The sequence below is a fragment of the Artemia franciscana genome, chromosome 2 (assembly GCF_032884065.1).
Source record: "Artemia franciscana chromosome 2, ASM3288406v1, whole genome shotgun sequence".
Classification (NCBI taxonomy): domain Eukaryota; kingdom Metazoa; phylum Arthropoda; class Branchiopoda; order Anostraca; family Artemiidae; genus Artemia; species Artemia franciscana.
Genome location: NC_088864.1, coordinates 44,317,116 through 44,333,279, shown reverse-complemented (window position 1 = coordinate 44,333,279; position 16,164 = coordinate 44,317,116). Strand labels below are relative to the sequence as shown.

The window sequence follows — 16,164 nt, the reverse complement described above, 5'->3', positions numbered from 1 at the left end:
CGAGGCCCATGCCCCAACAAAGTTTTAAGATTTGCTTCTGGTTAGAAAGATCAGGCCCCGCGCCTCAAATACCAAGACTATTACAATTTTCCGAATAGGTTATATTTTCATATATTCCACCTATTGTTTATATCATATTTTAATTATACATGTCTTCGAGTACGAAATACAGCGATAACTTTGCGTTAATTATGGCCTATAGAATAAATATGCAAGTGCAAATACAACCAGTTGGTAGAACTCCGCTAGAGGAAACCATGTTACTTTCTAGATCACTTTTACAGGTGAAAGATACACTAGCCCTTCCATTTCGGCCAGAAGTGTATATCCAATTTGTATTCAGACTAGTGTAATATGTACGGAAAAAATTAGCAAAACAAAGAGTTCTTGGTGTTACAGCTTTTTTGGACTTGGCAGGAGACATACCAACCTTAGCTATTAACAAATTTTGACAATGTCCAGACAATGCAAAAAAAAAAATGAGTATATAAGTAGAGTTGTTTTGCATAGTAAGAAAAAATATTTTGAAAAATAATCTACTTGAACAACAATTTTGCATTTTTGCTTGCAAAACTAAAGATTTTACAAAGAAGAATGGTTTCAAAACGTGGAATTAACAGTCACTTGAAATATTATAGCTATTTGACTAACCCAAGTAGAAAAATCCAGCTTCGGCAAGTTTGCGAGGATCCATCCGCTCATGGTAACGCCAATTAGCAAAAGTTTTTAACCTAGCTTCAAAAGTTGTTTTATCGGGGTGTTCGGGGCCTCGATGGGCATTAATTCTGAGGTTGGCTAGTGAATTGAGATGACTGTGAACTGATGTGACCAGTGGCTGCGAATTGATGCTAGGAAGGGCTATACCACCACTTCGGGGAGAAACTAAAAAAAAAAATTATAAAAGATGTAATCGAAACAAAATGTGGCTAAAAGACGAGCTTAAATATAAAAAATATGTAGAAAATGGTGGGTTTTTTTTTAATAGCTTCAGAAGTTATTTAATGGTCAGTGCAAGGATATTAGTAAATTTATCTCTCAATACTTAAAAAGGGCTATTAACCAACACTTCAGTATCCAGCACATGGCTGCCAATCCTTGGGATTTCAATCTTGCGCTTGAGGTCTTGGGAAATACCTTTCCAACCCCTTGATAGCTTGATATTCTATAAATTATGCATTAAATAAATATGCATTTTAGATACCACTCTTAACTCCAACAAAAATTCGAAATGTATTTGTTCTGTGAAAATAGAAATATGTTAAAAAATGGTAAGACATTAGAACATCGAAACTTTTTGACAAAGAGATGGTACTGTCCATGGAAAACATGTACAGCAAAAGCGAGAAAGAACAAAGAGCCAGAATAACTTTTTTCTTTCTAAAGATACCAATGTAGAACAAACAAAGGTATTCAGAATTTTTAGTATGTCATCACTGTTTACGCCCAAAGGTCGTATCTCCCATTTTCAAACTTCTGAAGTAGCTGCCGAAAACTGATTGCTGAGCTTCATTCAAAGGGGAGGATCAGCGGGGGAATGTACATTCAATCACAATTCCATTCTTCTAATCTGCATTACCCTGTTAAAACGGCCTCAGCATCTGCTTTGTCGTCTTTAACATTTTATGAGGTTATAAAAATCTTTGAACTCATTTCATTCGCTTATTTTCTAGACTAAAAAAGGAAAAAAAATGTGATTTGTCATCAAACTTGTTTACCTAATACATTAATAACATGGTCTGGATTTCAGACACTTGCTTGGCAACAAACGCCAAGACGGAATAAAAAATCGTTCTAGGTCTACTGTACACATAAAGCAAAAATTACATGCAATTGTAAATATATTCAAAAACTGACCCAAAAAATTGTTTGACCATCGAATGATTAGTATATTTTTTCACAAGCTAGCTTGACAAAGTTTATACTATGGCTACTCAATCCTAACTCAAAAGGAAAAATTTCCTAAGGAATTTTTTTCAGTTGCGCAATTACTACGCTTTTCAAATTCCTTCTTTTTGATTGATGGGTGGATGAATCTTGGCTCCGCGTTCATTATAGCTTATTGCGATCGATTACAGTTGATTTTCTAAACTGATAAATTAGAATAAGCTCTACTGAACACAGGGTAGAAGTCAGACCAAGGTATTTACGCCGGAATTTGTCAATGAAACACATTAGGGGGAATTACTTGAAAAAGCATGCACCGAATTATGAGGAAATTCAAACAATGTTCAAACAAGCCCCCCCCCCCATATAGCGGACATCCCTTCTATAGCGGAAACTGTCTTGCTTAAGTAATACTTTCAAAAAAGAGTAGGCTATGTCGAAGCTTTTGCAACATAGTATTTACTTTTCAAAAGCTTTGCCCAAGTCGGTCTTAAATTACCGAGGAAATCAAAATAAAAGATTTTCCCCTTTTGGACTCATCTTAGGTCTATTCATATCTGAAAATCGCAATTTTCAAAGATCTTTCTTTTGTATTGTTTCATAATTACGAAGTTCCTAATGGCAGAATTACATTTTCGACAGTGTTGGCGCCTTGAACCATCCAAACAAATAACTGTTTGGTACTAAATGTTTTAGCTTGTATTTTTCTGATTTTTCATCGAAGGTTTTTGTTTGGCACTGCACGACTGGATATCAAGGTCTTTTTCGTTATTAATTGAATTGTCGATTTCTTCTAAAACGCTAGATATAAAGAAGAGTACGTTACCTTTCCTCCCCAACACAAACAATCAGATTTTATTTTCAGCCCTTGCTACTTTTCGCCCCAAAACATCTGAAGTCACAGTGCTAAACTTAGGACAAAATTCCATAGACAAGGGGATTGGAATTCCTTTATTGTCTAACTGGTTTTTTTTTCTTTACTAAGAATGTTTTTATCGCTTTGTTACTCGCTTTTTGCTGAAGTTTCCCAATTTTCGCTACCATTTTTTTTATTTTCATTTCAAAGGCAGCAGGATTTTCAAAAATACATGTGTGGAGTAAGGCCAAAAGAGGCTAGGAAACACTAGTCTATAGTGTATAACATTCATTTTAAAAGAATGCGTCGGTTGCAATCTAAGCCTGCGTAACTTGATACGATTCTAAAGAAGGCGCCGTGAACTTGGTTTCTCATAGAAATGTGGCGCCAGCGGTAAATCATAAAATATTAGCATAGCATAATGTTCTAGCTTGTTTTAATAGGACTTGTCCATAATTGGACACGGCAATGACAATTTAAATGATAGAATTCGTGAATTAATTCCATTTTTGAAAAGTTAAAAACGAGCATTCATTTTACTGTAAGTTTCATCAGTATACTAATTTAAAATCATAAATTGCGCAAATTTTGTCGACTAATATGTAATCCAGAATAGTAAAACAAGAACAAACTTTTGTAATCTGCACTTATATCGTAATTATGTTGGAATGTGCGCATATGGGGTAGCCTATAAGCCATGCTTCTATTCTCGGTATTAACAAAATAGTCCGTGTTTGTACATGATGGGAGGTTTCACTCCAAGACTAACCCATAAATTCAAGTGTGGGGCATGTAGAACTAAAATCTACTTTTGTCAAAGTTAGACTTCGTGGAGGGGGCTTTAGCCGTCCGAAAACGCCCTATTATTTATTTATGGTAAATAAACTAAATTCAAAAAAGAAAACGTTCCTTAAACGATACAAGGGTTTACATAGAACAAGTCCAAACATAAAAGAACGCGCAATATGATATGATAACTAAATGAACAAAGAGAACAGAATGGATAAATTGCGTCCAATGAGTGGTCTAGGACCAGCCATGGCTGATGTTTTGAACATTAATGTTAAAAAAAACATAGATGCGGGGGCAAAAAAAGGCCTTGATTCGGACGTGAAAACCAGGCACGCACGTAAATATTTATTACAAGTTAGGAGGCCTTAAATTAATAAATGGGCAAATCATTTAAAAAATATTGGAAAAGTAGGAAAACATTTACAAATCTGAGAATTCATTATGGGGGGAGGAGGCACACACGTGGCTAAACAGAGTCCATGTGAAAACTAAAGGCATCTCCCCTCACCCACATATTTGTCCACCTGTGTTATGCTAAATACAGACATGGCTGCTACAGATCGTCTTCTAAGAGCGGTTTTACCGAAAATAATAGTTTTTGTTTAAACCGACTTAAAAACGCTATGTTGTATAAAAAAAAACTTTTGAGCGGTCTAATTGACATTGCTGTAAGACGTTAGCACAGCTCAGTTCACCAAAATCTATCAAACAGTTCGTGGTAACGAACTGTAAAAAGGAGCGACCCGGCTCAATAGTAAACAAAACTCTAAAAAACGGAATTTTGATACTAATAGATACATCAAAAGTTTCAGATTTTTACGTTACATCTGATTGTAGGATCAGATGTTTTATCATATTTAAGTTGTTTACTGTGTAAAAAAGTAGAATTGAGAGAGAGTCAAACTTTAGCGTAAAGAGCGGGGCGTTGAGGAGGGAACAGCCTCTTTCATACACGTTGTAATTTCTGTTCGTTTTAAGTTTTAATGTCGCTCCTTACTTTCAGTTAAAAAAAAACTTGTTTTTTTAATTTAATTCGTTTGTAAATCTACTGCTACAACTTATCGCACCACCTAGTTTAAACAACTTAGTCTTCTTAATAGTAGTTCCAAGCTTAGGCTACTTTCGCAACCTGAACTCTTATTAACCTGAAACTTGCGAATTCCCCTTCAACCCACCATATGTCCCTGGCGTTTACCTCAGCACCACAAGGTGTTGGACAAAAAATTTCACAGACTTAGTAATACATTTGAATAACAAGTGAATTGTTGAAGTCAACATCAAGGAAGTATTTTTAATCTATCTGACTGAAGCAGGGCGGTAAGTACATATGAGGAGCGTCAAAGTGTAATTGAGTTTGAGCCGTTGACTGGGATTGCGCTACTGATCCTCTCTTTCAGAACAATTTAGCAAACAGATTTTTGGCAAATAGAAAATTATAAATGTCAGATATGACCTTTAGGCATAAAAACAATGACCAAAAATGATATTTAAAATCTAGCATATGCGGTTTTTAAGGAATTCTGGTGATTTGGAGATTGCTGACTAAAAATCTGCGACTGATATTGTAGCATAAAAGTCTCAACTTGAAACACTTAAAATAGGCTACATTTTGATAGCGATCAAAAGGGCCAAAAAATAACATCCGGGAGCGGAAGAGTATTAAAAGTGCAGCCCAATGGGGGGGTAGGTGTATATGAGGAGCATAACAACTGAGGTAGATGTATAGTCACAACAACAAGGACCAGAAATGATATTCAAAATCTAGCATATGCGGTTTTTAAGGAATTTTGGTAATTCGGGCATTGATGATTAAAAAATCAGAGACTGATATTGCAGTACAAAAGTCTAAACTTGAAACACGTAAATAGGCTGCATATTTCCTATAAACAAATCAGACACTCATTTCAAATGCAGAAGAAGCTAAATTTTAAATTTAAGCGAATTATTTAGTTTTCAGTAAAGCGCAATATAGTTTCTAGCCATTCAAAACATTTAAAGAGCGTCAACATGATTCTTATCTTTGGTCAAAATTTCTCGACACGAACTGTTTCTATTCAATAAATATTATTGTTTTGTGGAAGGTCTTATTATCGTCATTAAACTTATTGCGCGACTACTTTTATCCTTCTAAACCATTCTCTTCAAATGAATGGAAAAGACTAAGCAAAACAAAATATTTTACTCATTTATTTAGTTTTCTGCATAACAAAAACGAAACGGATTTTTTTCAGGGGCGGATTAAGCAATTGATTTGGTTTTCAGTAAACCACAGAAGACATTAACCTTCGGGGGGAGGGACGTCACCACCCTTGATTATGGTAATATGTATTCGTTAAGTTTTTCTTCCTTCTTGTGTAATCTCTTTTCGGTTTGTGCTTTATTTCTTGGTTCACAGTAGGTGATACATAATTTCTTCTCGTCTCAAGCTTTAACTCGCTCTATACTTTTCACAGCAAAACTAGGTCGTTATAATTTTAAGAAATGACAATTTTTGAATTGACATGAAAGTTTTCAAGTATATAGAATACTAGCATTAAAGGATAGAATACCAGCATAAACTGTTTACAATCAACACGCATCTGACAAAGTAATACATAAACTGGAATTTGTCAACCACTTTTAAGCCTGAAAACTCGTAAGTCACAGTCGTAAAATCTGATAAAGGTGACAAATTCCACATTTGAGAGCATCTCCTCCATTAGTGCTAATGGATATCATTCACCCAAATGCCAACGAATATCCTTTTGATCCTACAATATACAGGCACGGGCATGCAGAAAGCATTGAATTAGAAACATTACATCACTCAAATGAATGAGTATTAACATTCCAGACACAATAAAAAGAATATCAAATGAATGGACTATCATGCTGATTTTACTACGCAGAACTTGAAGAAACATGAACTATTCGGTAATGACATACTTCCGATTACTTCATAGAAAACAACCTAAACAGGAAGCTAGATGTCTGAGTTGTCACACAAAGACAAAAAAAACATTACCAAGGTGACTTATTAAGTTTCGCATTATAAAAAACGAGGAAAAAATTCTTTCCAGGGCTATGGAGTCGGAGTCATGGAGTCATACGAGTTGGTAGTAAATTTTTGCTGGATGGAGTCGGTATATCGAAAATGTCTGGAGTCGGTTATAACTCATAACCGACGCCACAGTCTTGTTTCTTTCAGCCAGGCAAATAATTTTGAAAATCACATGATCCCACTCGCACGCCAGTTTCCTAACTGGAATTGATTATTTAAGCTATTGTAATCACGTCCTTGAGAATGGCGAGCCTCGAAAGTACCAACTCTGCTTTGAGCCTTTTTGGGACCTCGACTCTATTCTTGCGTCTAGGATTTACACAACACTTGGCATCATCAAATCAGGATGTAAACAAAACACCAGCAATATCACAACAAGAGCTAAGAGCTCATATGGCACTTGTGACGAGGCAAGAAGAGCTAAGAGCCAAGAGATCATATGGCATGAGCTCTAGCAAAATTCTATGAATCAATAGATTGATTTAAAAGGAAAATAAGAGGCTTAATGCCGGTCAGGATTTAAAATAAGAGCTCTGAGTCACGACGTCCTTCTAAATATCAAAATTCATTAAGATCCGATCACCCACTCGTATGTTATAAATACCTAATTTTTTCTAATTTTTCCTCTCCCTTTAGCCCCCCAGATGGTCGAATCTGGGAAAACGACTTTATCAAGACAATTTGTGCAGCTCCCTGACACGCCTACCAATTTTCATCGTCCTAGCACGTCCAGAAGCACCAAACTCGCCAAATCACTGAGAGAGCGAATCCAGTACGTTTCCGTCAATCACGTATCGAGGATATTTGCTGATTCTATCCACCAATCTTCATCCCGATTCCTCCACTCCAAGTGTTTTCCAAGATTTCCCCCTCCAGCTCCCCCCAATGTCAAAAGATCTGGTCGGGATTTGAAATAAGAGCTCTGAGACATGAATTCCTTCTAAATATCAAATTTCATTAAGATCCGATCACCATTCGTAAAATAAAAATACCCCAATTTTCATGTTTTCCAAGAATTCCGGTTTCCCCCTCCAACTCCCCCCAATGTCACAGGATCTGGTCGGAATTTAAAATTAGAGCTTTAAAGCGCAAGACCCTTCCAAATATCAAATTTCATTAAGATCTGGTCACCCTTTCGTAAGTTACAAATACCTCAATTTTCAAAATTACCCCCCCCCCCAACTCCACCAAAGAGAGCAGATCCGGTCCGATTATGCTAGTCACGCGTCTTAGACAGGTTTTTATTCTTCCTATCCAGTTTCATCCTGATCTCACCGCTTTAAGTATTTTTTAAGATTTCCGGTTCCCCTCAACTGCCCCTCCCCCAAATTCCGCTGGATCCGATTGAGATTTAAAATAAGCGATCTGATTCACGAGGTCCTTGTAAATATGAAGTTTCATGAAGATCCGATCACTCCTTCGTAAGTTAAAAATACGTCATTTTTTCTAATTTTTCAGAATTAACTCCCCCCCCCCAAATAGAGCGGATCGGTTCCAATTATGCAAATCATGTATCTAAGATTTCTGCTTATTTTTCCCACCAAGTTTCATCCCGATCCTTCCAATCTAAGCGTTTTCCATTATTTTAGGTTCCCCCACCTCAAATTCCCCCCAATATCACCAGATCCGGTCGGGACTTAAAATAAGAGCTTTGAGACACGATATCCTTCAAATATCAAATTTCATTGAGATCCGGTCACCCGTTCGTAAGTTAAAAATATCTCATTTTTCTAATTTTTTCAGAATTAACCCCTCTCCCCCCCAACTACCCCTAAGAGAGCAGACCCGTTCCGGTTATGTCAATCATGTATCTAGGACTTGTGCTTATTTTTCCCACCAAGTTTCATCCCGATCCCTCCACTCTAAGTGTTTTCAAGTTTTAGGTTTCCCCCTCCCAACCCCAACCCCCAATGTCACCAGATCTGTTCGGGATTTAAAATAAGAGCTCTGAGACACGATATCCTTCTAAATAACAAATTTCATTGAGATCCCATCACCCGTTCGTAAGTTAAAAATACCTCATTTTTTTCTAATTTTTCAGAATTAACCCCCCCCCCCCAAATACCCCAAAGAGAGCGGATCCGTTCCGGTTATGTCAATCATGTATCTAGGACTTGTGCTTATTTTTCCCACCAAGTTTCATCCCTATCCCTCCACTCTAAGTGTTTTCCAAGATTTTAGGTTTTCCCCTCCCAACTCCCCCACCTAATGTCACCAGATCCGGTCGGGATTTAAAATAACAGCTCTGAGACACGATATCCTTCCAAACATCAAATTTCATTGAGATCTGATCAACCGTTCGTAGGCCTAAGTTAAAAATACTTCTATTTTTCTATTTTTCCGTATTAACGGGCCCCCCACTCCCCCACAGATGATCAAATCGGGAAAATGACTATTTCTAATTTAATATGGTCTGGTCCCTGATACGCCTGTCAAATTTCATCGTCCTAGCTTACCTGGAAGTGCCTAAAGTAGCAAAACCGGGACCGACAGACCGACAGAATTTGCGATTGCTATATGTCACTTGGTTAATACCAAGTGCCATAAAAACAAGGATAGCAATCCAAGTTATTCCTATAAGCGTTACAAAAATAACTTCGTTTATAAATTGGTCAGTCTTTCTACTCCTTACTACTACTACTACTAACTCACTGCAGCACCAAGCCGTCTGAGGTAAACAAAGCAGCACACGCTCCTCCTCGATCCCAATCTATTCAAAGCCTCCCTTACACCCTCTCATTAAGTTCCAATTTTCTTTAAATCTTCCCTTACATCTTCCCATCCCATTCTGGGGCAAGCTACTTTTCCTTTAGCCCTAGACAGGTTGGCCGGCCGAGCGTAAAATCAATGCGTATTCTAGATTGATCTCATTTCTATATATGAATAAAACAAACAAAACGACAAGGTGCAGAAAAAAACGGTTTTTATTAACTGACAGGTTTTAGGCAGTCTATTGGATCCCTCTCGACAACAGAGGCACAGACGCTAATGGTGACTGGCGTTTACCTCCCCCCGGAAAATACCCCTCCCTACTGTGCAAATATTTAGCCCAAGTTTTTCTTAAGTAACGAAGACACTAACAAAGAAACCGGTTTGTTCTCGAGTTTCACACATCTTAAACTTGAGTGAGTGGTGTGTAATACACAAGTACTGGAATTTTTCACGGAGTTAGAGCCAGATTTCGCGTTACCATTTAAAAAGATCAGCAATTAAATTCTTTAAAAACAAGTTTTTTCAACTGAAAGTAAGGAGCAACATCAGGACTTCTTAGTTGAAAATTTTTATGTTGCTCCTTACTTTCGGTTGAAAAAAATAAAATTTATTTAATTTTTGATCGCTTTTAAATAATACCGCCTCTTTCTCTCCAGGAAAAATTCCGGTACTTGAGTATTATACGCCACTCACTCAAGTTTACGATGTGTAAAACTCGAGAACAAACCGGTTTCTTCGTTACTTTACAATCAAATTTGGGCTTTATATTTACATGGTAGGGGGAGGGGGAGTAAACGCTGGAGGTTTCAACGCCTAGAACCAACGCTAGTGTCTCTTGGAATTGTCAGTTAAGGGTCACCGTTAGTTATAACCCAACATAAAATCGAATGATTCGTGAAAATCCCTGAAGACAAATTCCTTTGATAAAACTATTGGAAAAAGATAAAACCTGCCTGGACAAAGCTGCAAAAGCTTTACCGTAAATTTGACCTAACTCTGTTTGACGTTGAAAAGCTGTTCAAACAAGAAACAAAACCCCAAATAAACAAAAAATGACCCCTATCTATTTATCGATTCAAATCTCCATGTTTACCAGAAAATCGTTTGTATATTTTGCAATCTCTTTAAACGTTTGTTCAATAAACCAATCGTATAGCACACGTTATACCCAAATAAAAACTAAAAACTTAAAAAAAAAAACGCATCAAAATTAATTTTCACACATTTTTATTACGTTTTTACAATTCAGACAAACGTTTCGGAGAGAGGAGGGGGGGTCAGATGCTCTAGCACCTACCCCGAATACGGCCTTGCTTGGATCACTAAAAAAAATACGGGAGATGTTCCTTAATTTTGCGATGCTGAGCAAGTTTGCATCTAGGTATTGACTAAGGACTTGCGAATTTCATCTCAAATTAATGTCTAAATAGGATTATGCAAGTCGGGCGATTTTATTAAGTTTCAAACTTGTAGCGCTTTATTGTTGCAATGGCACTAGAGTCCAGGAACTTTAATGTTACAATTACAGATAGGATGTGTGTCCAAACGTGGAAAGTCTGATTCAGCCCTACTAGATCGAAAACAAAAGCAGATGTTTAACCAAACCAAGACAGATGGTAAACAGTCTACTGTGTTTACAGCTGTTAAAGAGAATACAAAAACATAAAAAATGAATATTTCCGTTTAGACTTACTTTCTACTGAAATGCCCAATTTCAACCGACTGACAGTGGACTAACATGTGATTTTAGCCTGTTCTGGCATTGGTATTATAGGGAAAATATTCTACCAAAAATAGAACATCCACTACATAGGGCTAATACGCCGATGAGCCCTGCTCACCTGTCCACCCTGTTAAAGCTTATACTACAGCCACCTCTATGCAGGGGCGCAGCTAAGGGGCAGGAGATGACTCTCCCTCCAAAGTTCCAATTGAAATTTGGTTTATATTTTAAGTTTAATTTAGCTTATGTGTCAGCATTTGTCAACACACCGGGCAATTTTGTCGGCAATTTTTTTTATACCCCCCTCAACTCAAAACCCAAGCTGCAACCCTGCCTCAATACATTCCTCCGTCGGACAAATATGAAGTTCTCAGATTCTGACCAGGGATATCTTCTTAGTATCTCTTCTACAATCCACAGAAGTGCATATTACCACTTTGGGCATAATACCTACAAGCCTAGAAACTCGTAATTGAAAACTTTATGATCTTAAAAGTTTGTTTGTGTATAACGGTTCCCTTGGTGTTAGGACTTTAGGATGTAAGTCTCAAATCGTTAAAAAGAAGGTCTTTTGGCAGGTTTTCAGGCCCCATTTTCGGGTGATCCAACATTTAGGGTCATCTGGCTCCCCAGTTTAGTTTTCTTCGACATTAGTCTCCTTAGCCCAGGAGATTATGTCTGTAAGTTTCAGGCGGACCAAAAACAAAAAACAAAACAATTTTCCGGTTCCCAGTCCCCTCTCTAACTATAAAATACGGTTCCCTTGGCCCAGAGAACGATCCCAGAAAGTTTCAAGTTAATTGGACAGCCGAGATAAAACAAGACCGTCTTTACTGATCATAAAACCTAATTGTAAACAACGACCATTTATAGAATATAGAGCCCTTGCCTCTGTGGCTGAGGTTCATGTCATCCCTGGAAGCGTGTTCATGGGACCTTTCGACAATTTTGGAAAACTTAATATTCAGAAATTTTGACCCAATGCCAAGGGAGGTCCGTTGTTCCGATCATGTTTTACCCTTAAAAAGAACTAGAACGTTCCATTTACGATCAAAAAGGTCTCCCCCATGCCTCTACAACCCCCTTCAAAATGAAGTGGTCTGGAAAAAAAAATATTACACACGGGAAGCACTAAGGTCTATGTTAAAACAAATTGCTTTTTCTCATTTCATACGTCAGCTTTTCATTTTGTCCAGCTTTTGTCCGTCACACAATGCAGTGCCGTTATATCCCATTCACAAAAATACCCACCATTTTTTTTACAGCGGAGGTAGAGAAGTTTTGCGCAAACTATTTAAAAGCTAGACATTGTGTGTACCAGTGATGGTCAAGTGGATCCATATCTGCCAAATTTATTTTCTTTCTTTGTACCAAAATTAAATTTTGTTTGAATAGTCACAAATCAAAAGAAAATCCACATCCAAAATTTCACATCTTCATGTTTTGAGGCTCTGATAACATGAAAATGCACGCTTATGAGCCATATGCTAAACAATTTATGCATTAACCAATAAAGAAGCTGAACTAATCCTAACTATCCCATGCTTGTATCAAGCATACAATCAGGTATGCTTATATAATCTTACGCCAGGGTTTCCAAAGCACATGGTGTTTATCTTTTATGCATCAAACTAAAAGTTGTCTAGAGCAGTCTTCTAACCGGCCTCCAGGAAATGTTTGACTCTGAGGACGATATGAGTTCTATAAATACACCCACTTTGTTCTACATGAAGGTTTACCCAATCTTGTTCCAAGTGAAAATTAGAAAAAAAACCTACTGTTAAGAATAAAGACATGATATTGAAATCGTGACTACCCTTGAGGAAAAAAAACATTGAATAGGATGTTCATATGGAATACAAGACTGTTTGGGACAGAAGTGATGAAGAACATATTCCTTCTTGAGTAATTAATTTTAAAAAGGAAAATTTCCAAAGAAAAGCGAATACCAATGTTAAAGCCTAAAGCGAGTAGTAACAGAAGCCATATAATAATTCAAGCTTGAAACGGCCATAAGATAGTCTTCCTATTTTGCTTGTTCATGAAGCTCCACTCTCCATTGGTACTTTATAAGGCTCAAAAGGCGAATCATGGGCATTTGAGGTTTTTCTTTTAGGAAACGTCTAATCTGGTAATGAAAAGCTGTTTCACTCGGCATACTTTGCCCTAAAAGCCTCAATGAAGATAAAGCACACTTCTCAGAAATCCTAATTTTTAATTTCTAAAACTAATTTCAACCTAATATTTCTTAGCTCCAGAGCATTGCTAGGCTTGCATAACATGTTCCATTTGGGAATCTCTCAGCACAATTCTAAGAAAAATATACGAATAGAAAACAACTCAGCTATATTTGCCTCCAGGCACCCTCTCCTTTAGAAAACCGTCACTGGAATAGCTATCCATAGCACATTTTTCAGAGAAGCCATATTTATAGCGAAATTCTTTAAATTGCTTGATGTGTTGCTTGTCTTGGTGGGTAGATAGTTACCAGGTGTGTGCTAAGTTAGCCTATATAATAATCATTAATCAATATCCAACCTAGTAGAGAGAACAACAGCCCGTAGTAACCAAAAGTTAAAAAAGCGTTTAGAAAAAAACTGCCGAATGAAAAAAATTGCCACCTGACACCGATTCAGGCATGTTAACTATTATTTCTGTTCGTCTTAAAAGAAAAGTTTTTGCGAAAAGAAATTTATAGTGATTTCGGAAAAAAGCCTGAAACCCCTCGAAAATGGCATCAGATCAAAATGAAGTGTACGATTGGAATTAACATAGTCGAAAACCTGAAACAGGGAAATTTCATTCCCCAACCTTGAACAACAAGGAAAATCACTTTTTTGCATGGCCACTTCTTGGAAGTATAAAAACGGTACCGTTGTAATAGCCATGGTCCAAAACCCATAACTGGGGATTTACAAGAACCTCTCACGTATACTCCCCCTCTTGGCTTGAAAAATGATTTTTAAAACATCGAATATTCTTAAGAGGAAGAAATTCATAGAAGAACAAGTAATTGAATGTCAAAATACAAACTTTTCCACTTCTTAAGTGGAAAATCTTAGAAGTATAAAAACGGTATCATTGTAATAGCCATGGTCTGAAACCCTTAACTGGAAATTTACAAGAACCTCTCACGTATACTCTCCCTCCCGTCTCGCAAAATGATTTTTAAAACATCGAATATTCTTACGAGGAAAAAATTCATAGAAGAACAAATAATTGAATCTCAAAATTAAACTTTCTAACTTTGTAAGTGGAAAGGCTTGGAAGTAAAAAAAAAACGGTACCACTGTAATAGCCATGGTTCAAAACCCTTAACTGGAGATTTACAAGAACTTCTGACGTATACTCCCCCTTCCGGCTCGTAAAATTATTTTTAAAACACCAAATATTCTTAAGAGGAAGAAATTCATAGAAGAACAAATAATGGAATCTCAAAATTCAACTTTTTCACTTCTTAAGTGGAAAAGCTTGGAAGTACAAAAACGGTACCATTGTAATAGACATGGTCCAAAACCCTTAACAGGAGATTTACAAAAACCTCTCACGTATACTCCTTCTCCCAACTCGCAAAATGATTTTTAAAACATCGAATATTCTTAAGAGGAAAAAATTCATAGAAGAACACGATTTCTTGCTATTCCACACCTGTATGTCTATTTTTTTCGTTTATCAAGGGGGAGATGTTTAGTCAAATAAGTTAGACATACCAACATTTTGCTTAGGTTTTGAAAACCTTAAAATTCTTTTTTAGAAAAATAGTTATTCTTTCCTAATTGTCAAGGTTACCCACCTTCAAAAATTTTGTACACCATTTTGTGTAGCATGGATTTCTGCGCATTATTTGAAAAACTATCAGAATTTTTTTTTTTTTTTACTGAAAGTAATGAGCGGCATTAAAACTTAAAACGAACAGAAATTATTCCATATATAAGGGTGCTGCCCCCCTTAAAAAAATACCATTGCAGTGTTGCTTCTGCATTAAATTTAAATTAAAAACGGGCAAAGATTAATTTAAAAAACAATGTTTTTTTAGTGAAGTAAAAAGCGAAGTTGAAACTTAAAATGAACAAAATTATTGTTTCATAGTCTATCTAACAAATATCAATAAAACTGGTATAAATAAACCAAATAATCATATTTCCCTATATTTGTAGGATTATAGAAAACTAGCACTTTACTGAAAACACAAAACATTGGTACAGTAGAAATAAACCGATTAAGGACACGTTTTACAGTGTAAAAATAAAGCATTTTAGGATTGCTGCTTAATTTTTCTTTTCGTTTAATTTGGTAACACTTCTGCACAATGGATCAGTCCAATGATTGGCTCTCGTTTTGGTTCTGAAATGAAACCATCTTGATAGTATTAGGACTACAGTCTAGCTTTAAAATTTTTACCATAACTTGTAATTTTCTGTTATATAGAGAGAAATTAACGGACTTCCAGAGTTCATATTATGGCTTATTTGATCTTCATTTTGAGTAATACTAAAGTGTAATTTAAGATTGTTTATTACTCACTTGCTGTAATAGCTAGTGAGACCAAAATGTTACCTGATAAATCAATCCAATATTTCTGTATGCTATTTAGTGACTTTGCGGCTATTAAAAAAGTATTAATTTTTATGCTTATGTTTTTAATATAATTTTAATTGTATGCTGAAATTTAATGATATCACAAAGGTGTAAGACTGAAAAGCTTTATAGATTAGTTAGATTAGTTTGTTGTTGTCAGGCTACATATTCATTTTAACTAATAAATCAACATTCTTGTTTTTTATACTTGGTTTCTGTGTTTTCAGTAAAGGGCTAGTTTTCTATAATCCTACAAACACAGGGAAATATGATTCATGCATTCCATTTTCCCAACGTCATACCGAACAACAAGGGTTCGTTCTGTTCAAACTTCCGACAATATTTCTGGGAAATATTATCACAAAAAAAAACAACAGAAATTTCTCAATTAAAATTACGCAAGAGCAACAATTACAGGGGTGGCAATTCACGAAAATGTGAGGGATGACAAATATTTTGTTTCGACGACAATACAAAGAGGCGTTTCGCAAATTTATAGGATTAGATTTCTTTCCCAATTTTTTATTATTTTTTTTAATGAAATACCAAAACAGAGTATTTTTCTCGAAATTCTCCCTC

At 36.2% G+C, this 16,164-nt stretch overlaps 1 protein-coding gene across 3 annotated transcripts in view; it reads right to left on the bottom strand.

Annotated features, from left to right (window-relative positions):
- LOC136042405 (putative inhibitor of apoptosis) overlaps positions 1–16,164 on the bottom strand; it is a 96,303-nt gene that overhangs the window by 63,108 nt on the left and 17,031 nt on the right. For all 3 annotated transcript variants that reach the window (XM_065727388.1, XM_065727383.1, XM_065727395.1), the window contains exon 3: positions 652–882. In XM_065727388.1, the coding sequence (XP_065583460.1) occupies positions 652–882 (231 nt within the window). The remainder of the gene's footprint in view (positions 1–651; positions 883–16,164) is intronic.